Below are 22,565 nucleotides of genomic sequence, written 5' to 3'. Positions count from 1 at the left end.
CTGGGCTTCTGGCCGCCCTGCTGGTCTCGAGGGGCAGTGAATCGGAGAGCCTTGCCCGGGCCTTGGGAGATGGCGTTGGAAGCACGTGTAGAAATGAAGGGGAGGCAGTTCTACAGAAAGAAATGAAGGTTTTCTTTCCTTTTAGTGCTATTTTTCTTTTCTTCTTCTTCTTTTTTTTTTTTGCTACACAAGCAAAACTTGTTTATTCTAGGAAAACGTAGACAACTATAAAGAAGGAACCAAACCACCCAGAAAGGGCCTGCCTCTCTGACACCCTCTTTGAAATGGTTCACAGATCACAGGGCTTGGGTCCAAGCCCGGCCCAGCTATTCACACGTTCCCTGGGGCAGTGGAGGGATTGACCGCTCCTGCCCCCTCCCACCGGGTCGGGCCTTCCCGCTGCTGGCTCCCTGCTTCTCCGGGGTCAACCCTGACTCGGCTGGTGCAGAGGGAGGGTCCGGGGATGGGGGGAGGTGCCTCTGGAGGGAGGGCCTGACCCTGCCCGGGGCTCCTGCCTTCTTCCATCCTGATAAGACCCCCTCTCCCGCAACTCTCCCCCCACCCCCACCTCTGGCCCCAGGCCACTACGGCTTCCTCCAAGGGTGTCCGCCCTCCACACGGGCCTTTCAGAATCTCCTCCTCTTTTCCCAAACTCTGTGGTGCCACGAAGCCAGACAGTGGGGAGAAGCCGGGTTCCTGGAGTGTCTATCAGTGACTAACTTGGGGCCAGGGAGTGATGGAGCAAGGACTCCGTTCTAGGCTCAGCCCACCTATCAACTAATAGAATGGGCCCCAGGGCCTGGCCGGGTGGATGCCCCTAATCCCAAAGCCCAAAGGTGAAGCTGTCTCCCCAGGAAACAGGAGCTTCTCAGCCTCCAAGTGGGGCCGTGGCGGGCTCTGGGCAGATCCCCGGGCACACGCAGGTTGTGACCCAGTGCCTAGTGCAGGGAGTGGCTGCCTCTTCTGTGACCCTCGAGCGTGACCTGAGGCACCGACGCCCACCTCTGCTTGCCTTGCAGAGCTGTGCCCCCGACACAGCCCGCTGGACCCGACGCCGCACACGCTGGTGCAGCCCATCTCTGCCATGCTGGCCTCCGACCCCGCCAGCTGCCCCCGCTGCCAGCGCGAGGCCGGCCGGCGGCCTTCGGGCCCGGGCAGCAGTGACTCGGGCCAGGAGGGCTCGGGCTCCGGGGGCTCGGCTGGTGGTGAGGCCGATGGGGATGGGGCCCGAAGCAGTGAGGACGCGGCCTCCTCGGAGCTGGGGAAGGAGGACGAGGAGGAGCAGGCGGACGGGGCTGCCGGGCTGTGCGGAGACCTGTGGCGGGAGACGCGGGCCAAGCTGCGGGGCATCGTGGACAGCAAGTACTTCAACCGGGGCATCATGATGGCCATCCTGGTCAACACCGTCAGCATGGGCATCGAGCATCACCAGCAGGCCAGTGGGGGCGGGCTCGGGGCACGGGCAGGGGGGGCCGGCCCTGGGGGACCCAGGTCTGTCCAGCACCTGCTGTGTGTCTGTCCGCCCCCGCCGCCATGGGTCCATTCACCCATGTGACACCGGTGCCCAGTCCAGGGCCAGGCACAGAGGAGGCAGAGCTCAGGTGAATGCCTGACCTAGTGACAACTTGGGCTGAGAATGAGGGGGTTACATTTCCTGTCCGTCTGCACCCCTCAGCGTGGACACCAGGTTGCCCACAGCCCTTCCCCTGCCAGCCCTGGCCGAATCCTCACTCCCATTCGCCTCCTCTCCACGCGAGCCCTCCTGCCTCTTCTCCCCCAAACAGCTGGAGTGATCGTTCCAGAGGCTGGGCTCCCCCCTGCCCCCCCGAACTTCCACAGCCCCTGTTGCCCTGGGTACAGAAGGCAGACTTTTCCACTGACGTCCAAGGCCCCTCGTGCTCCGCCCCCAGCACACCTTCAGCAGGTGGAGGGTCCTCCTGCCCCTGACGCACCCCCACATCCTCCTCCCTCCCCACAGCCCCACGGGTGGGGGGGACCCCGAGGTCGCCCCGCAAAGCTGTTCCTCATCTTCCTTCTGGCCAAACCTGTGGTTTCTTCTGTCCCCAGCTTGGGTGTGTGTGTGTGTGGGGGCGCGCATGGAGTGTTGTTGGCTGAGTTGCTTGGTGTGTCCCAGGGGTCCTTCTGGGGGTTCAGAGGTGAGGGGTGTTCAGAGAAAGGGTCCCCCCAAGGTGGGAGAGCACCTAGAGGAGGGAATGGCTTTTGGGAGGTGGCCAGAGCGGCGGCGGGGGGGGGGGGCTATTTGTGGGTCCGAGGAAGGAGGCTTTTGGGGGGTTAGCACAGACATCCCTAATCCACCCCGGGGTCACAGCCTAGACACATCCCGCCCTGGCTCCATTTGGAAAAACATCATTTTCTGGCTCCCATTGTCCCCCAGCCCCTGGGTGGGGTCCCTCCCTTAACCTGCACCCCAGCCCTGTGAAGAACCCCATCTGAGGCCCGGGGAAGGGCTGTCATGGGCCCAAGGTCAGGGGCCAGATTCGAACCTACATCTTGCGTGGCAAGACTGACACCCCCCAAAAGGTTTAGGGTTCCGACGCCCCCTTTGCTTCCCAGTGGCCCTCTTTCTGTGGGCGGGGGGCCTGCCCACCCACTGTGCCCCCGGGGTGGGCCACACTCTCATTTCCCTCTTCATCAGTTCACCAGGCACAGGCGCCATTCAATTTACTTAAATGTGGCCCCTGGGGCTGCCACCACACTCTGCTCAGAGCTGCCTGTTTGCCAGCCATTCCAGCTTAATTAAAAAGGTCTCTGGGGAGGGCTGCGGGGGAAGGTGCTCGGCAGGGTGAAGCTGGGGAGAACAGGCCGCCCAGACCCCCTTGCCTAGAGTCCAGCCTTCTGGCCTTTGCCTGGCCCTGTCCAGCCTGGGGACAGAGGCCTGGTGAGGCCAGCATCCCCAGGGAAGGCCTTGGGGTGGACCAGCACTATTGGGGTGCTGGCTCTAGCTTCTGTGTGGGGCAGTACCAAAGGCACCTGTCATAGTCCTGCTACACCAGAACCTGAGCACTGTCCCTGCCAGTGGCTTGTAGAACCAACTTGCAAGAGCCGATGTTCTCATACTGAAGGATTTTGCAAGCCTGTCGTTGAAAATGGTTGGTAGCATGACAATGGTTGGCTATGGCGGGAGTATTTACACCATGGAAATTGGCATATACCGCAGATCAGGGCTATTTTTCAGAGGCCCGTTTGCCAGCGTACTGCTGGTTTCTGACTTCTCAGCCTTCTCTCCAAGGCAATAGGGTGGCTGGGGCTGCTCCATTCTCAGGGTCCCGCCTCTCCCTTTACCCACATCCCCAGCCTCAGGCCAGGCCATGGTCCCTGCCCAAGCCTCCTCAGGGTCTCCCTGCCTGGCCTGGTGGCCCCCTTCCTCCTTCTACCACATTCTAATGAGCAAGGTTTCTTGCCTCCAGATGGGGGAGCGTCTTCTCTCTGGCACCGCAGGCCCCCCTGGTGGCCTCTCTGTGTTGCCCTCACTGGCCAGTCTCTCTGTGCCTTCACAGGATCCTCCCTGGCCTCCTCACCCACAAGCAGGTTCCCCAGCTTCTTGCTCTTTCCCTCATCGGATCGTCTCCCTGGCACCTACTAAGCGCCAGGCCCTGGTCCTGCCTGGTGTACTGAGTCCTCAAAACCATGCTCCGAGCAGGTCTTAACACCCACCTGCCCACATCCTGAAGACCACCAGGGAGCTGAACCCCACCACTCAAGGTCTGGGCTCCCTCCTGGTTCTGCTCTTGACAGGCAGGAGGGCCTTGGGCAGGTCACTTGGTCTTCCTTCAGCCAGTGTCCCCACCTGTAAATGGTCATAGGACCCATCCTCCCAGAGTGGTGGCGGGGAGTGGGGGCATTAAATGCATTAAGAAGCCTGGTGCATAGTAGGTGCTTTCTCATTAGGACCGACTGTGACTCTTTTGTTGGAGCCTTAAACCAGCACCCTTGGGGTGAGTTTGCCATCTGATGTCTGGAGCCTCAAAAAATTGTTAATTAAAGAAAAAGTGAGGGGGAAGGAGAATTTTAAAAATACTCTCTCTAAAGCAGCTCCGAGTGGCAGCATTTGACCGAGCTCTGTGCGGGGCCCGGGCCTCGGAGCTTTGCTCCACGCCCCTCGCTCCCAGACAGTGCTGCCAGGAAGCGATCCACCCCCAGGTTTATTTTGAGCAGCCCTGTCTGAGGTGGCGCCTGCAGAGAGAGGTGGCCCAGGGCTGCCAGGGGACAGGGAGGGAAGGGGAGGAGCAGGAGGAGAGGCTGGTGAACACATGCCACCCCTCTTCTGCAGGGGAGGTGACAGCAGAGGGGAAGTGGCCTGGGGGCCCCTGCCACGCTCGGGCCGCACACCCTGCATGCAGGGAGCTGGGTGAGGCCATGGGGTAGGGGTGGCAGGCAGTGGGCATCGCTTTCCTAGTCCACCTGTGAAGTGAGGCCACAGGTGCTTGAACAAGAGGTGATATTGTGGCTTTCATGGCCTTTACGTGGTCACTGTGGCCAAAACCACCAGAGAGTGTCACCAGGTTCCTTGTGGCTGCAGAGAGGCCTTGTGGGAACTGACTGGGAGGAGGTGACAGGGGAAAGTGGGAGTCAGCCAGGGAGGGGCCTGTGTGTGACCCATGAGGCGGTCAGATGGTGCTGAAGTCATCCCCACCCCATAGCCCTGGTGGCGGGGGGTGGGGGTGGGGTGCCCGGCACCGTCTGTGACCGAGGCCACGTGACAGGCAGGTGGGTGGGGTCGGCTTGGGCAGCTGGATTCCTCATCATTTGCCATCATGGGTTGTCACCTCTCTTTCCGGTGTGGCCCTCATAGCAGCCCCCCGCCTGGGTGGCAGGCAGGGTGAGTGTCTTAACCCCACTGGGCAGATGGGAAAACAGAGGTTCAAAGAGGGGAACCGGCTTGCTCAGTGTGACATGGTGAGTGGCTGTCAGCGCTGGGCTCAGAGATGCTGAGGTTGAATCGGAGGTTCCAAAAAGTGGACAGGAGGCAGGTGGGAGACGCTGCTCCTGGGACAGGCCATCTCAGCCGCTCCCTCTCCCAGCACCGCCTCACCTGTCCAGGCCCATGACTCCTCCTGAGCTGGACAAGGCTGTCCTGGACTTGGAGGATGCTCACCCAGTCGGACCACATAGAAGAGGGTCCAGGCTGAATGGCTAGCAGGGCAGGGGTGCAGGGAGCCTCCGGGGGCAGGGCTGACCCCAGGGGGGCATGTCCACTGGCTCCAGCTCCCAGGGAACAGCGCTCAAGGCTTCAAACCAGTGGATGGGTCACACCAGGATTCCTTCTCTTCTCAGCAGCCCCATCAAGTCGCTGCCGACCCAGGTCTGGAGTGACTCTGGGAAGAGGAAGATGGGGTGGTTAGTGCCCAACATGCCAGCTCTGTGAGGGCTTAGGGGAGAGAGACGCCAGCTCGAGCTGAAGTTGGGGCAGGCTTCCTCCAGGTGGTGGCACGGAAGGTGGATCTCGAAGGGTGACTAGGATTTCATTAGAGAGTCAGAGGAGGGACAGATTTAGGCCCCAGGAGCATAGGCATTCCCGAGAAAGATCCAGAAGCCTCCAGGAGGATGGGCACGTGGGGCAAGGCAGACAGCGCAGGAGACCAGGGGGCTGTCCATCCATGAAGAGTCTTGAGACTGGCTCTATCCTTAGGGCAGTGGGCAGCCATGGAACATTCGTAAGCAGGGCAGTGGCGTGTCTGTGCTGAACTGGAGCCTCAAGGCAGAAAAGCAGGGCAGCGGAAGGCACCTGGGCCTTGGCTGTTGGGGATGGGGGGAGCAGAGGGAGGAGACCTAGGTTTGAGATCTGATTCTGTCACTGCCTGGCTGTGGCCGGGGGCAGCCACTTCTCCTTTTCTGAGCCTCAGATGTCCAGGCTGTAAAATGGGGGCGCTGTAGGGTAATGTCTGAACTTACATGGGGCAATTCATGGAAAGTGCTCGTGGCATGGGAGATGCTTTAACACCAGCAGGTGTGATTATCTCAGGGATGAAGCTGGGCTCAAAGGGTTCCTGAGGGCAACTTAGCAACCCCTACCCAGCTGGGCCCTTATCTGCCCCTGCGGAAATGGCCAGAGGCTGCGCGCTCGGCCTCCCAAGCCTGGCATCCAGCAGGGGGGAGCTGGTCCTGCCCCTGCCCCAGCCCCATCTCCCCCTGCTTCTGGCCTCACCTCCGTCGCAGCCTCTCTTATCTGCCCTCTGTCCTCTTACTTCTCTGGCTTAACTTGGTTTTTCTGCCCTTCGGCACCTCCTCTTCCACTGCGCGGTCTTTATCATCTCCAGCCACCTCTCTGCAGTCTCCGTCTGTCTGTCTATCTGCCCGCTCTTTCTCACGCTGACTCTCACTCTCTGACTCGCACAGTGTCATGATCTTGGGCGTCACTATGTTTTTCTCCCTGTCGTGTCTCTCCACACCCCGCATCTGCTTCTCACTCCCCGTGTGTCTATCTCTCTGTCTGTCTGTCTGTCTTTCTCATGGCTGCCCTGTCCCTCTCCACATACCGTTCCCCTTGCTCTCTCACTCACTGTGTCTGCATTTGTCTCTCTCTCCTGCTCGTTGTCTCTCCCAGAAAAATGCTGGCAGGAGTGATGGATGGTCCATTAGAAAAAGATTAACAGGTGTGCACCTGACTAGAGACACAGCTGTTTCGAGGGAGGAGGGAAGCGAGGGGGTGACCTTTCCGGGAGAGCAGAGCGGTGGGCACGGCATCGGGTGTGGGTGGGTGGGAGTGTGTGCCCAGTGCACGTGTGGTCCAAAGTAGGCGATCGCCTTCCAGACGGTCAGCCTCCACCTCTCTCATCTCCGTTTCGGCGGGCTGGGAAATTGGTGGCTCTGAGCGGCATCTGGGCCCTGGCTCAGCCAGCGATGCCGGGCCCCAGCCCTTCAGCACTGGGGGCCTCTCTCGGGGTCCCAGTCCCCTTTGGGGACCACTTTGTGAGTCAAATGTAATTACAAGTGGTGCCTTCTCCTTTTATCTGGGCTTGAGAGGACCTGGCAGTTTTATTAGATTTCCCAGACACCAGGCGAGAAGCAGAGGGTTGTGTGTGTGTTTTTTTTTTTCCTCCTCTCTCTTCTCCTTTTGACCCAAGTGAAACTGGTCAGGCCCCTGAGGCCCTGTTGCCCAGGGGCGAGGGGCAGGTGGCTGGGCTGGGGTGAGTGGTGCTGATGCTAGGGGCTCTCTTGACTCCCAGCCCCTGCTTGGCCTGGTCCCTCTGCCTGGACACTTCTTCTCTCCCTGTCACTCTCTCCCCCTCTCTGCTTTGAGGTCTCAATGAGATGTCCCTTCCTCCAGGAAGCCACTCCTGGACTCTGCTGTCCCTGGCCCCTCAAACCACCCTCAACTACCCTCTGTTTTTAGCAACTGCCGACTGGTTTGTTAACTTGCATGATGGGCTTTGCCAGTGGAGCCCGAACTGCTCAAGGGCAGGAAGAATGTCCTAATTCACTCACCACTGCCCACCCTGGGCAGCGCAGCCCCGCCCCTGATGGGCTGGGAAGACCTGTGGGACGCCTGCGATAATGAATGAGCGAATGACTGGATGGATGAGTTCAGGTGTGGCTTCGGTGTGTGCACTGTGAGAGCAGTTTGGATACTGACTTGGTGGCTCTACCACAGCCTTGCTGGGTGGCTCGGAGCAAGGCAGTTCTCTGCTCCGAGCCTCAGTTTCTCATCTGTAAAATGGGGATGCCAACAGTGGCCTCAGGTTGTCTGATCAGTAATTGGGTTGGGGTCCAGCTCAGTGTGGGCACATGCTCAGGCCTAACAAACAGCCCTTCCCTTCTCTGCCACTCAGGCGGGAACGACGTGGCTCGGTGGGGAGCTGACACCTGGCACTCCATCTGTGCTGGCAGGGCCAGGAGGGAGAGAAGGGGCTGCAGTGTCAGACGGCCCTGATCTCAGTCCGTCCCCTCGTTTTATGGATGAGGAACCTGAGGCTTGGGTGGGGCAGGGGACCTGGAACCCGACCCCAAGTTTTGGCCTGTTTCATACACTGGGGTTCCTTGGGTGGGCCCTGTGCCACCTGCTGCTAAAAACCAGCAAGTAAACAGCTCCGGGGCAGAAGATAGCTCTGTGGCCAGGGGAGCTAGTCTCCCTCTGACCAGCTGGTGACCTTGACCCTTGACCTCTCTGGGCCTTAGTGTCCTCCTCTGAGGGATGGGTGAAGTGAGCCCCACAGACCAGGTGGCAGGGTAGACTAAGAGCCCTGGTGGCACGCAGTAGGCGCATGGTCTCTGTCGTCCCTTTCCAGTCCTGAGATGGCCATTGCTAAGGTAGGGAGGAGAGGGGGCAGGCCTGGGGAGGAGGGCTCTGCATAGGCAGGGCTTAAGGGAAGAGACTTGGAGCCAGGCTGCCTAGGTTCAAATCCTAGCTCTGCCCCTTACTAGCTCTGCAGCCTTGGGCAGAGGACTGGCCTTCTCTGGACCTGCTTTCTCATCTGCAGAGGGGGCTCTTGCGAGGGGCTGAGGGACACGATGGCTGGGAAGGGCACAGCACAGGTTCTGCACATGGCACTAAATAGATTAAGGCCATGAGCAAGCAGGAGCTTCAGCTACCAATGGCCTGCCTCCCTGCCTCTGTGTCCAGCCATGTGACCTCAGGCTGGCTTCTGAGCCTTAGTTTCCTTATCTGTCAAATGGGTTGTCATAATGTGGCCCTTAGTGTGTAGTATGAGCATCATTGCCAAATTCATGGAAGGTCAACCCCACAGGGGTCTCATCTCAGTGGAGCCCTCACGACAGCAGAGATGCTGCAGAGTTGGTTCTTGAGGCCAAGCGCAGAGGGAAGATGGAGCTCCAGCGAGGGCACTGGCCTGCAGGTCATGGAGCCACAGTGGCAGAGCCAGGTCTCCCCGAGCTGATGGGTGTCCAAAGCGGGGGATCCAGGGCTGCCCTCTGGCCTGACCAGGCCTCTGTCCCCTGCCCCGACACCTCCACAGCCCGAGGAGCTGACCAACATCCTGGAGATCTGCAATGTCGTCTTCACCAGCATGTTTGCCCTGGAGATGCTGCTGAAGCTGGCTGCCTTCGGGCTCTTTGACTACCTGCACAACCCCTACAACATCTTCGACAGCGTCATTGTCATCATCAGGTGCTCACCCCTCCCCCAACACCTGCCCAGGCTGAGCGCCTAGTAACCCAGCGGGGAGGGAGGGGGATCTAAGGCACTGACCTCAGCCGGGAAATGAAGTACGTAAGGTCAAAGGAAGCCAATTACACTGAAACCCAGTGATCAAAATATTTGAAAATGAGCGATTTGGCCATGTACGTGCTTCTGGACTAATGCATCAGATAGCAAGCAGGCAGTGGGTCCATGACTACTGTTATTCCAAAGAAAGGATGAGCATAAGTAATATTCAGAGATATCTATAGGAGGAGTTCCCGTCCTGGCGCAGTGGTTAACGAATCTGACTAGGAACCATGAGGTTGCAGGTTCGATCCCTGGCCTTGCTCAATGGGTTAAGGATCCCGCATTGCCATGAGCTGTGGTGTAGGTTGCAGATGCGGCTCAGATCCCATGTTGCTATGGCTCTGGCGTAGGCAGGTGGCTGCAGCTCCAATTCAACCCCTAACCTGGGAACCTCCATATGCCACAGGAGCGGCCCTAGGAAAGGCAAAAGGCAAAATATATATATATATCTATAGTGGCTGTCATGTGATGGAAAAATAGAAGTGATTTTGATTGGCCTTGAGGTCATAGGAACTGCTCATTCTTGGCTGTTGGTTGTTGACATTTGTAATCAAAAGAATGTTACATCTCAAGAAGAGGGCAGTGATATTCACGGGCCATAGACTTCTGGGGGGGTGTTTCATGGAATCTAGGTCCAGAGCTCCCGATGTAGCCCCAAGGACGCGTGGGACCATATCGGTGGGATGAATGAGCCAATGAGCGGGCTGTCTGTCTCTTGGCCCTCCCGGCCGCTCCTGCTTCCTCTGCCCTCCTTCCGGCCTCCTGCTGACGGCTCCCGCCTCTCTCCCTTCCCCATCCCTGCCTGCCGGCTGGGGCCACAGCATTTGGGAGATCGTGGGGCAGGCAGACGGCGGTCTGTCGGTGCTGCGGACCTTCCGGCTGCTGCGGGTGCTGAAGCTGGTGCGCTTCATGCCCGCGCTGCGGCGCCAGCTCGTGGTGCTCATGAAGACCATGGACAACGTGGCCACCTTCTGCATGCTGCTCATGCTCTTCATCTTCATCTTCAGGTGAGCCCCGCCCACCCGGGGGACCCCACCGGTGAGGCCTGCCGGCGTGGTGGGCAGCAGCCTGGGGAATGTGGCTGGATGAGCTTCTCTGGGCGTGAATCCTGACACCCTCTCAGCCTCAGGGTCCCCTTCTGTAAAATGGGACCAACACGGGCCATTCCCATCGTACGGGGCTGTTGTGAGAACAGAAGGGGTGGGCGGGCGGCCAGCTGGCGTGTGAGTCCCTTGAGCCACCTCCGTCCCTCCCCCCCAGCATCCTTGGGATGCACATCTTTGGCTGCAAATTCAGCCTCCGCACAGACACGGGAGACACGGTCCCCGACCGGAAGAACTTTGACTCCCTGCTGTGGGCCATCGTCACCGTGTTCCAGGTGAGCGGCCGTGTGTGTCCAGGTGTGTTTGGGGAGAAAGGGTTTCTTCCAGGATTGCTTTTTGGAGTTTCCCCCAGCCGCAGAGAATCTTGGAAAAGAGCAGCAGGCAGACCCGGAGGCTCCTCAGCCCCAGCCTCCAGGGGGCAGGTCCAGGGTGCGTGGCCAGGCTGGCACAGCACCGGCTCTGGGAGCCGGCCTGACCACCGGTGCCTGTCCCTGCCTCTCTATTGCTGCCTGAGACTTTGGGCGCCTCGGGATTCTTGCCTGAGACTGTTGCCTCACGGGTAACGCTCCGTGTTTGAGTGGGTGTGCGCACACAGGTGCAGTGGGGGCAGAAGGATCAAGGGCAGGCGGCAGGGTGGGCTGTGCCCCGGGTTATGGAGTAGGGTGCTGAGAGGGTGGGGTTGCGGGAGCGGCCAGGAGGGGGCACCTATCAGTGGGGAGTGAGTGTCAGCGCCAGAGTGTATGCCGCGGGCCTTGAGGGTGCGGGCAGCCTGGGCAGCAGGAAGACCACAGGAAGACCAGTGTGTTCGGGGGAGGGAGGGGTGGGGCGCAAGCATATGCGCATGCGCGAACAGGTCTGCGGCTGTGCCCCCAGCTAGGGCCATGGTCCGCGCGAGCACCCAGAGCGTGTGCATGGGCCACAGCGTGCCTGCAGCTAGGCCACCCCGTGGGCTGGGCTGGGGCCTGGGGAGCCTCAGAGGCTGAGCTGTTGTCTCCCCTCCCCCGACAGATCCTCACCCAGGAGGACTGGAACGTCGTCCTCTACAACGGCATGGCCTCCACCTCCCCGTGGGCCTCCCTCTACTTCGTTGCCCTCATGACCTTCGGCAACTACGTGCTCTTCAACCTGCTGGTGGCCATCCTGGTGGAGGGCTTCCAGGCGGAGGTGACTGCGGCCCTGGTGGAGGATGCCGACCTCTGGGGCCTGCGCAAGACCAGGCAGGGGGTGGTTTGGGTGGAGGAGGACTAGCAGGCAACGGGTCCCCAGGGAGGGGGTTGCCATTGAGGTGGTGAGCTTCCCATCACAGGAAGCAAGCAAATGGTGGCTACAGCTAGCATCCAGCCTCTGCCCCAGGGGTGGAGGACTAGGCTTCTCCACCTCTGAGATTCTAAGTCTCCGAGATCTGGGATTCTGGATCCTGCCCCCTCCATTTTCAGAGGTTTGGGGTATGTACAGCCTGGCAGAGGAGGGTTTGTGGCCTAGGTCCTCATTAGCTTCCTGCTTCCCTTTCCTGAGCCTCAGTTTCGCCATCTGTAAAATGGGGGGTGAAGATACCCATTGAAAAATTCAGGAGGGAGGGGAGGGCTATGCTGACTTTCATTCCAATGTGAGGGATGGTCTCCCAGGGCGACGCCAATCGCTCCTACTCTGAAGAGGACCAGAGCTCATCCAACATAGAGGAGTTTGACAAGCTCCACGAGGGCCTGGACAGCAGCGGAGGTAAAGGCCTTCGTTCTTCACCCGGGAGGCCGGGACTCTTACCCAGAGATCTGGGGGGGCAAAGGGCGCAGCCTCTGGTTTCCCCTCAAGCCAAGGCTCCGGGACTGTTCATTCTCTAGGGTTCGTTGTTTACATTTATAATGGAAAGAAATGCTAACTCCCAAAAAGGCCAGTGACATTCACGGCTCTCCTGAATTCTAGCCACAGGGGTAGCTTCAGCCCCCTTCCCCCTCCACACAGCATGGCCTGTTGGGAAGAGCCTTGAGCTCGGGATGCCTGGGTTCTGTTCCAGGCACCACTGGGAAGCTTGGAACAAACCTCCCCAGCCCATGCTGTGTCCTTCTCAGTAATGGGGCTGGACAGGCTCTGTCTTCTTCCTGCAGTAGGCACAGGAGTGAGTTCCCATGCTGGGCGAAGCTGGGAGCTGGCCCTGCACGTGGAAAGCAAGGGATTCATTTATCCTAAAATAAAGCCGAGAGACTTGCAGGTGGGGCAGAGGGGAGGCATATGTGATGGGGTCCAACCAGGAGGACTTCCTGGTGGAGGAGGTCTGTCTGGAAAAACTCTTCTTCATTTCTATTTCTGTCTATGTCTGTTTCTTTGTCTCATGGCTTCTTTTGCTCTTGTTCTGTCCATTTGTCTGCCTCTCTCTATCTCTCTAACCCTTCCAGATCCCAAGCTCTGCCCAATCCCCATGACCCCCAATGGGCACCTGGACCCAAATCTCCCCCTGGGTGGACGTCTGGGCCCCGTTGGGTCTGCAGCATCCGCCCCCCGCCTCTCGCTGCAGCCAGACCCCATGCTAATGGCCCTGGGCTCCCGCAAGAGCAGTGTCATGTCTCTAGGGAGGATGAGCTACGACCAGCGCTCCCTGGTGAGTCCTTGTGGGGTGCTGTGGATGGCTGCTTCCTGCCAGGTGTGTGTTGAGGGGCCCTGGGAAGAAGTGTCTGCCTGTCCAGCCTCAGACTGGTACCTAGGCTTAGGGAACCAGACTGTCCAGCCAGAACCAGGCGGGGAACATGTCTATTGCATTCCTGGGTGTCCAGGGACAGAGCAGGAGCTGGCAACAAGGAATGAATGAATGAATGATGCCAATGAATCTAGTGTAGAGAATTAGGTTTTGTCTTAGCAGCAATGTGTAGGGCAAAGAGCTGGGCTTTGGAGTTGGACAGACCTAAGTTTGAACATGGCCTCGGCCATTTCCAAGCTTTGTAACCATGAACAACTTATTCTTCTTTTCTGAGCCTCAGTTTCCTCTCCTGTAAAATGGGAAGACGCCCTAACTTGCTGTACATTTCTCAAGAGAAGTCAGGTGGCAGGAAGGGGCATAGTCACATGGTGGAGATGCCCACATGTCTGTAGCTGTGGATGGAGTGAGAGAGGCAGAGCCAGGAGAGGACCCCTGGGCTCTAGGCCACCGTCACCCACTGGCCAGGTGGACGGTCCTCTTTGGGCCTTAGCGGGTGTGCGGGCTGCCTTCAGTCACAACCGAGGGTGTGTGTGGTGGTGCTGATGGGAGCCCTGGGCTTCCTCCCAGTCCAGCTCTCGGAGCTCCTACTATGGGCCGTGGGGCCGCAGCGGGGCCTGGGCCAGCCGCCGCTCCAGCTGGAACAGCCTCAAGCACAAGCCGCAGTCGGCAGAACACGAGTCCCTGCTCTCGCAAGAGCGCGGCGGCGGCGGCGGCGCCCGGGCCTCCGAGGGTGCCCGGGACGACGGACCGCCGCGGGCCGCGCCCCTGCACGCCCCGCACGCCCACCACGCGCATCATGGTCCCCACCCGGTGCACCGTCACCGCCACCACCGCCGGACGCTGTCCCTCGACACCAGAGACTCAGTGGATCTGGCCGAGCTGGTGCCCGCCGTGGGCACCCACCCCCGGGCAGCTTGGAGGGCGGCGGGCCCGACTCCGGGCCATGAGGACTGCAATGGCAGGATGCCCAGCATCGCCAAGGATGTCTTTACGAAGATGGACGACCGCCGGGACCGCGGGGAGGACGAGGAGGAGATCGACTACGTGAGTGCGCCAGGCGTTCGAACCCGGTTGAAGGGACCGCGGGAAGAACTGCGGGGCCAGAGGGGGCGGAGGCCAGAGGGGGCGGGGCTGGAGTGGGAGGGCTCACTAGGGGCGGGGCCGAAGGGGGCCGGACCCAGGGCAGGGGGCTTCGGGCGGGTGAGCAGAGGGCGGGGCCCGCCACTGGGTGGGGCTAGGGTTCCGGTCTTGCTGGGAGAGTTCGGAGGTCATCCAGTGGCCCCACTTTGCTAGATGGCCAGGGTGGGCAGAGATGAGCAGCTCTGGGCAGCGCCGACCCGCCTGCACTCTGCCCTTTTCCTTGACAGACTCTGTGCTTCCGCGTCCGCAAGATGATTGACGTGTACAAACCCGACTGGTGTGAAGTCCGAGAGGACTGGTCTGTCTACCTCTTCTCACCTGAGAACAGGTGGGCAGGGCCAGGCTTGGAGTGGAGTTGGCCAGGGGTTGACCTATCTAGGAGGGAGAGATTTCTGCCAAGCCAAGCAGGGCCACGGCGGGGGGGCGGTGACGGTGCACCGGGTGGGGACCATGATGCGCGTGGTGGGCGTGCGGGGCGTGCAGGGGCGCGGCCCGCGGCGGTCCGTCGTCCCGGGCACCCTCGGAGGCCCGGGCGCCGCCGCCGCCGCCGCGCTCTTGCGAGAGCAGGGACTCGTGTTCTGCCGACTGCGGCTTGTGCTTGAGGCTGTTCCAGCTGGAGCGGCGGCCAGGGTGAGGGGCAAACTGAGACCTGCCTGGCTTCCTGCCCACCCCGCCCAGGTTCCGGGTCCTGTGTCAGACCATCATCGCCCACAAGCTCTTCGACTATGTCGTCCTGGCCTTCATCTTCCTCAACTGCATCACCATCGCCCTGGAACGGCCCCAGATTGAGGCCGGCAGCACCGTGAGTGGCTGAGGCCTTCCGGCAGAGAGAGGGCTGAGGCAGAGGGGCAGGCCGCCAGGGCCTGCTGTGGGACAGCATGCAGGGCCGAGGCAGTTGGAGAGATCAGCAAGGCTGGACGCCATGGAGGGAGGTGTGGAGGGAGCTCGCGTCCGGAGAGTGAGATGCCTCCTTGGACTGTGAAGTGGGTGACCCTTGGCGGAAGGCAGAGGCCGACCAGTTGTGGGGGCCCCGGGCCCATGGCGCCTCCCGGCTCTTACAGGAACGCATCTTCCTCACTGTGTCCAACTACATCTTCACAGCCATCTTCGTGGGCGAGATGACGCTGAAGGTACCTGGCTGCACCTGGGGCCTCTCCTACCCCCCGTTCGGGGCCCCGGCCCCGGCCCAGGCCCCTCCTCAGCTTGTCACTCACCTGCCCCTCCGCAGCACTCCACGGGTGGCCTTGGAGACCAGCCCCTACGTGGTGCCAGCCACTAGGTTGGGCTCCTGGGATGGGGGAATGGAGGGACTGCTTTGGGCCCGCTCTCCAGGAGCCTATGACCCGTTTCAGTGTACTGGAGGGCCCTGCAGGAGGTTGTGGGGCACAGGGAGCTTCCCTCCAAGGTGCTTCCCAGGGCCAGGGGGTTTGCAGATGTGGGGGGAGAAGGGAACCGGCTGCTTTCGGGAGGCCTAGGGCTCCCCTTCAGAGGAGGTGGCAGGGCCCCTGTCCACGCCCACCCACGTGTCGCCCCGCCCCCGCCTGCCTCCACCCTCCGAGGAATCCGGCTGACCCCGCCCCTCGCCCCTCCCCCAGATAGTCTCGCTGGGGCTGTACTTCGGGGAGCAGGCGTACTTGCGCAGCAGCTGGAATGTGCTGGATGGCTTCCTCGTCTTCGTGTCCATCATCGACATCGTGGTGTCCCTGGCCTCCGCGGGGGGAGCCAAGATCCTGGGAGTTCTCCGGGTCCTGCGGCTTCTGCGCACCCTACGGCCCTTGCGGTGAGGACCCTGCCTCCGCGGATGGGGGATCCATGCACTGTCCAAGGAAGCTCCCCAGGTCGAAGTGCACCCCTCATTCCGCCCCTGCACCTACGCAGTCCTCTGTAGTGTGTGCCAGGCTCTAACTGAGCAGAGCCAGCGGCTGGGCTGTGGGCCTCACTCCTGGGGGAGGAGCCTGGAGCAGGTGCTGGAAGGTGGGGACGGAGGAGGGCCCCCCAGGACTTCTACCCCCTCTCTGTGTGTCCTTGGGTGGCTCTGCCGTCTCGGCCTCAGAATCTAGAGGAGGGTGTGGCGCGGATCCCAAGAGGGTATGAAAGCACAAGGCCCCGAATGTAGATCCGGCGGTGGGAGGGCTCTGCTCTGGTGACTCCGGGCCAAAGAGGGGCTCTCTCCAGGCCTGGCTGAGGGCTCATGGCCCGCTTGGCCCCTCCCTGCCTGCAGTGTCATCAGCCGGGCGCCCGGCCTGAAGCTGGTGGTGGAGACACTCATCTCCTCCCTGAAGCCCATCGGCAACATTGTCCTCATCTGCTGTGCGTTTTTCATCATCTTCGGCATCCTGGGGGTGCAGGTGAGGGGCACCCAGGCTGGGCAGGCACTGGGCACGTGGGTGGGCTCTGTTGGCGGGGAAGAGGCTCACCCTGCTGCCCAAGTCTCCCGACCTTGTGCCAGGTGGTCCCTGGTGGAGCAGCCAGGGTCCCTGCCTGCAGTGAGCTCCATCCAAGGGAGAGAGACAGACTGGGCCCAAATGGCTGAGCGCAAGGCAGGCTGGGTAAACGGGATCACAGGGGTCCAAAGTATGCAGGAACACAGGGCTGGGCTGGGGTCAGAGGGGAGAACAGCCTGGAGGAGGTGGCCTTTGCACTGAGCCTTGAAGGGCAGGAGACGTGGGCAGGTCAGGTTGGGGGGAAGGTGTTTTAGGGTTGAAAGGGCACATGTGGGGAGATGGGACCACGCAGGTCATGTTTGGGGAGAGAGCCCTGGGGCTCTGGCTGGAGCCAAGAGATGAGCTGGACCTGGAATGGCAGCTGCAGAGCTGGGACTAGGCTTCTCTGGGGTGGGAGCCGTGGAAGGTCTCTGACCCAGGCAGGGCCTTGAGCTGACTCCAGTTTTGCTTCGGAGCCCAGGCCAGGAATAGGATGGGGCCTCAGGGCTGGACAGGGGGACGTGGGGCAGATCAGAAGGTGTGTGTGCCAGGGGCAGGGCCAAAATGACCTGGTCCTGCTATGGTCTGAGCTGCTGCTGCAACCCTGTTTCTTGAGGGTCTGTGTCCCGTGTTTGGGGTGCAGCTTTGGAGGAGCCCCCCACACAGGTGCCCTTTGCTAAGAGATTCACAGCGAGGCTGCCTGGGCAGGAGGGGCTTGGTGTGGACCCCATGTGGACAGTGGCCCTGCCCCTTCCAGGCAGGGGACACAGAGAGGGCTTGGGCCCCTAGAGAGGGTCCCTTTACTTCCCTTCCTCTGCCTTGGGACTGCGCAGGCAGCATTCTCGCGTGGCGTCCCTGCCCTGGTCCCCAGTGTGGAGTCTGATGGCTGGGGTCTGTGGAAATGCTGGGAGTCAGACCAGGGCGTGAACCTTGGGTCTGCTGCTTCCTAGACCTCAAATAATTTTGGCAAAATTACTTAACACCGCTGGGTCTCGGTTTCCTCACCTGTGAGATGAGGGCCTTGGAGAGGCGGTGTGGTCCAGGGCTTGGCTCAGAGGAAGTGCCCCCTGAGGGGCAGCACCCTCTTCTGATTTGCACCCCACCCCACCCCCCGGGAGCATTGGCAAGACGGTCACTAACCCTGTGTCCCTACCCCCAGCTCTTCAAGGGCAAGTTCTACCACTGTCTCGGTGTAGACACCCGCAACATCACCAACCGCTCCGACTGCGTGGCCGCCAACTACCGCTGGGTCCATCACAAGTACAACTTCGACAATCTGGGCCAGGTGAGCCCCTCCCACACTAGACCTGACCCACCCCCAGGAGGTGGGGTGACAGCTCTTGGTGCCAACAGCTCTGGGATTAGATTAGTTGCCGGAGCTGCTGCTTTCCAAGCCTTGACTTCCTTTTCTACAAAAGGTGCAGGGGCAGAACTCACTTCATAGGTGGCGTGAGGCTTAGCGACCTGAAGGCGGAATGTCCAGCAGGTGCCTGGCACTTAGGAAGTGTCTTAGTGACATTAGTTCCTGCCCTAATCCCCTATCTGGGAAGCTGTCACAGAAGTTTGGGCATCAGCCAGACCTGATGTGAATCCTGGTTCTGCCACTTACTGTAGGTGTGGCCTCTCTGAACCTCAGTTTCCTCATCTGTACAATGGGAGTGTTATAGGCCGCCATTGAGGTTAAAGTGTATTAAGCCCCCGGCCCAGGGTGGGTTTCTCCTCCCATCACCCATCTCCTCTGTTCCCCACTCTAGTCAGCAGACAGGCCCCCTCCCAGTTCCTGCCCTGTCCTCGGTCCCCTGTCCTGGGGCCCTGCCAGGCTTGGCCATCTGGGTAGCGTCCCAGGTGAGAGTCCCCAGCTGGCTCCCTCCAAAGAGCTCCCCCCTCCCCAAACTGCGCCTGTTTCTTGAGGGCCCACCTGGGTGGCTAAGTGTGACCAGACTGGGAGGGCTGTCCCCAGCTCACACAGGGAAGGAACAGGATCCAACTCTGGTGGCCCAGAGCCTGGGGCCCCACCCTTCTGCCCAGGACCCTCCAGCTGCATCCCTGACCAGGGATCCCAGTGCCCGTGCTCCCCAGGAAAGGAACTGTGAGGCCGGGGAGCGGCAGTGAGATGCAGGGAAGGGGGTTGGGAACTGGGACACAGTTGCACCCCCCCATCCCTCCAGATTCTCCAGAGCAGTGCATTTTCACGTTGGTAACAATTCTATAGTTGGTAAGACAGATGTCTTTAAAAAGATGTTCCGGGGAGTTCCTCTCGTGGTGCAGTGGAAATGAATCCAACTAGGAACCATGAGGTTGCGGGTTTGATCCCTGGCCTTGCTCAATGGGTTAAGGATCTGGTGTTGCCGTGAGCTATGGTGTAGGTAGCAGACGAGGCTGGGATCCCGCATTGCTGTGGCCATGGCGTAGGCTAGCGGCTACAGCTCCAATTAGACCCTAGCCTGGGAACCTCCATATGCCGTGGGTGCAGCCCTGAATAGACAAAAAAAAAAAAAAAAAAAAAGATGTTCAGAGAAGCTGAGGGAAAGCCAGCTGGAAGCTGACTCCCGACCTCGGCACCAGGGCTGGCCCAGTCCTGTGGAGCACTCCTGGCCCTTTCCCGTTCTGGGCATGCTCCACGGCAGGCCAGTGGCCCTGGACCCCTGAGTAGGGTGATCTCAGCTCAGAGCCATGGGGTTGGGGTGGGGTAGGGTTACAGCACGGCCCAGAACTTTAGATTCCTTGCTGGGCCACTAAGAAGCTGTGTGCCCTCAGGTCAGTTCTATCCCTCTCTGTGCTTCAGCGTTGTCGTCTGTAAATGGAAGCAGGTCTGTGATTTCCAGTCTCAGACCCTTTGCACTTCAGGCCCCTGGGATCCAAGGGCTCACAGCGACATTGGCCCCTTGGCTTGTGAGGGCTCCATGTCCTCCCTGGCAGGGAGCGCTCCCTCTGTGGCCCCTGCCCTGCTTCTGGGCCTGAGCCCTTTCCAGGCAGCCCACAGCACTGTTCCTGCCTGGAAGGGAAGAGGCAGGGTCTGTGCCCTGGGTGGGTAGGAAGGAGGGGCCAGTACAGGGCGGGGACCCAGCCCAGAACCCCGCTTCCTGGTCCAGGGCTACAACAAATGAACAAATGGGGTGGAAGCACAGAGGAGGAGGGGGGGGCTTCTGGAGTAGGGCCTGTGACCTCCTGGTCCCCGCTATTGGGCCTGAGGTCCTTTGTGAGCCCACTGACTGCTGGCACACTTGGGCCCTGGGAAGATGGCAGTGGTTCAGTCCAGCTCAGAAAAGCTTTACTGAGCACCTCCTGCACACAAGGCTCCGTGCCGGGTCCTCTACAAAGGGATGCGAGGACGCGTCAGCCTGTGGGAGCCTCGGCTGGCTGTCTCTAGCGAATTGCCTCTCTTTCCAAAATCTGCCAGTGAGCATAATTATTGCCATTTACAGCAAAGGCGCTCGGACCCAGAGACGTTAAGGAAGTTGCCCCGTGTCACACAGCCAGGGAGTGGCAAAGCTTGGGCTGTGACCCAGGACTCCCGACTTCTCATGAACGCCCATGTTCAGGTGCTAGAGGCAAGCTTGGAGGGATGGTGGCAGGACCGCTCATGCTGGTCAGGAACCTTCCAGGGTAAAGTCTCAGCTGCCCCGCCCAGCAAAGCTGGCAGGCAGGCACGGACATCCTGGCGCGGTTCTGCGGGTGAGGGGAAAAGAACTCAGAAATTTCCTTGTCCAGTTGATTTCAGAGCTGAGACTGGGGCCAGGACTCCTGGTCTGGTGCTCGTCCCCTTGCAGCAGGGCTGCAGGGCAGATGGCAGGTGCATCGTGTGTCTTCAGAAAAGGGTTGTCATCGAGGACCTGGCTCTGCCCTCAGCGTGGGGAAGCTGCTCGTCCTTCTGCCTCCCAGAGCTGAGGAGGGGGCAGATGCAGCCTGAACGGCCCCTGCTCATTGCCCTGGACGTTTCCTTTGGTGTCTTCCAGGCCCTGATGTCCCTCTTCGTGCTGGCTTCCAAGGACGGCTGGGTGAACATCATGTACAACGGACTGGACGCTGTCGCTGTGGACCAGCAGGTGGGCATGGCTGGGGCCGCGTCCGGCCTGGGCAGCGGGCGAGGGACAAAGTGGTCTGAAGCTGGTGTCAGCAAACCCCAGTGTCTCCCACTGTCAGCCGCAGCCTGCCCTCCCCCACCTGCCCTGCATCCGCCCCCCACCCCCGACCCCCAGGGGGGCTGCTGCTCTCTGGCTGGTGCCAGTCCCCGCTCCATTTGCTTCAACAAACCCTGCTCTCGGCAGGGAGAGCACTGCAAGCTGGCTCCCCCGGGGCGGGCTGCAGAGCCCGTGGGTGGAGAAGCGGGTGGAGGAGGAGGAGGAGAGGGGCCGAGCCAGCTGCGGGGGACAACAGGTGCAGGCCTGGGCAGGACAGTGATGTGTGCAGGGAGTCATGAGTCCGGGGCTGAGGGTGGAGGTGGAAGGAGAGTGGCAGGAGGTGGAGGAGGTGAGCAGGTGAGCAGGTCGGGAAGACCTGTCCATGCAGCTGGAGCGGAGCGTGGGAGGGCAGGGGGAGGGCAGAGGGAGGGCGGGGTGGGGGGAGCGCAGGGGGAGGCAGTGAGGCTGGCTTGCGGGAGCTTCCTGAGGGCTGCTGGGGCAGGATGGATTTGGGAGTGGGAGGGTGGAAGGGGCCCGGGAGGAGGCTGGGCCCACAGGAGGCCTGAGCCCTGGCTCCCAAGATCCCCCTGAGAGCGAGGTCGGGGGGCACTTTAGGAAAGACAAGTGGCTGAGCAGGGCCAGCTGTGTCCCCGCTGCGGGGTCACTGAGGGAAGGAGCAGGGAGCTGCTCAGGGTCGCAGTGAAGGAATCAGAGCTGGGGTAACCCCTAGGCCTGTAAGCCGCCTCTGGCTCTTGACCTCAGGGGTCTCACTCCGTGCTCTGGAGCTGGAGGCAGAGGTGGGGGATGGTGCATGAGAACACTGGGAGACAGCCTCCTCGGCTTCGTCGTCTGCACACTCCTCCTGCCCGCCACCCCCCCCACAGGTGCACACGCACGAGCACACGCACATGCACACGCACAGACTCCATCAAGGCTGTGTGCTCTCCTCTGCTGGCTGCTTTGTTTCCTGCCTTGTGTCTAGGTGGATGGATAAGTGCATGGATGGGGGATAAATGGATAGAGGATGAGTGGACGGATGAAGAACTGGCTCGGGGGGGGGATGGATGAATAAGCACGTGGGTGGATGGATAGATGCAGGTGAGAGGAGGAAGATGCTGGCAGGAAAGGGAGGGATCTCTGGGCTGAGCAGTGAACTTGCGCCAGGCAGGGTGGATGCTTCCTACCTCTATTTCCTGCAAACCGCCCAGCTACCCGGGAGGCTGCTGTGGGTGCGCCCACGGCAGGGAGGCTCGGCGAGATGGGGCGCCCCCACGCGGCCCCGGTGCGGGACCAGCCTGCCTCAGCCTCGTCTGGCTCCCCGCAGCCCGTGCCCAACCACAACCCCTGGATGCTGCTCTACTTCATCTCCTTCCTGCTCATCGTCAGCTTCTTCGTGCTCAACATGTTTGTGGGCGTCGTGGTGGAGAATTTCCACAAGTGCCGGCAGCACCAGGAGGCCGAGGAGGCGCGGCGGCGCGAGGAGAAGCGGCTTCGGCGCCTGGAGAAGAAGCGCCGGAGTGAGTGGGTGATGTCGTGGTTGGGGGGGCCCGGCGGCGGGGCTCCTGGAGCAGTGGCCCAGGCCTGGGCCTGACCCCGGCACTGGCCTTTGGAAGTGGAAAGCAACGAGTGATATGTCCCTTGGGCCCCTGGTCTTGCGCTCCTCCCAGGGTCTGCTTGTCCAGGTGACCTTACTCCATCGATGTCCACCTGGAGTCCGATAGTGACCCCACCGCCCACCTGAATCAGGCCCTGGCAGCTCAGTCTGGGCAGAGGGCCAGCCCTGAGCCGCGGGACCCAGCCTGCCCGCAGCAGGCCCGGAATGCCCCCATGGGCATGTTTGGGATAGCTGGGCACAGGGTGTCTCTTTGTCACCCTCCCTCACATCCTGCCTTTTCCCCCCGCGGC

At 61.0% G+C, this 22,565-nt stretch overlaps 1 protein-coding gene across 3 annotated transcripts in view; it reads left to right on the top strand.

The window, feature by feature from the left end:
* CACNA1I (calcium voltage-gated channel subunit alpha1 I) overlaps positions 1-22,565 on the top strand; it is a 119,412-nt gene that overhangs the window by 77,336 nt on the left and 19,511 nt on the right. For all 3 annotated transcript variants that reach the window (XM_085024999.1, XM_085024998.1, XM_085024997.1), the window contains exons 10-25: positions 1,020-1,435; positions 8,934-9,085; positions 10,006-10,191; positions 10,445-10,562; positions 11,296-11,451; positions 11,913-12,006; positions 12,678-12,880; positions 13,544-14,020; positions 14,344-14,444; positions 14,795-14,918; positions 15,178-15,246; positions 15,712-15,896; positions 16,338-16,464; positions 17,699-17,824; positions 20,496-20,585; positions 21,985-22,177. In XM_085024999.1, the coding sequence (XP_084881125.1) occupies positions 1,020-1,435; positions 8,934-9,085; positions 10,006-10,191; positions 10,445-10,562; positions 11,296-11,451; positions 11,913-12,006; positions 12,678-12,880; positions 13,544-14,020; positions 14,344-14,444; positions 14,795-14,918; positions 15,178-15,246; positions 15,712-15,896; positions 16,338-16,464; positions 17,699-17,824; positions 20,496-20,585; positions 21,985-22,177 (2,817 nt within the window). The remainder of the gene's footprint in view (positions 1-1,019; positions 1,436-8,933; positions 9,086-10,005; positions 10,192-10,444; positions 10,563-11,295; positions 11,452-11,912; positions 12,007-12,677; positions 12,881-13,543; positions 14,021-14,343; positions 14,445-14,794; positions 14,919-15,177; positions 15,247-15,711; positions 15,897-16,337; positions 16,465-17,698; positions 17,825-20,495; positions 20,586-21,984; positions 22,178-22,565) is intronic.

Source organism: Sus scrofa, chromosome 5 (assembly GCF_054392235.1).
Source record: "Sus scrofa isolate SSC_HxYL_T2T_F1_AM1 chromosome 5, Sscrofa_HxYL_maternal_Yorkshire_Landrace_v2.0, whole genome shotgun sequence".
Taxonomy (NCBI): Eukaryota; Metazoa; Chordata; class Mammalia; order Artiodactyla; family Suidae; genus Sus; species Sus scrofa.
This window is presented reverse-complemented; position numbering and strand designations above follow the sequence as displayed.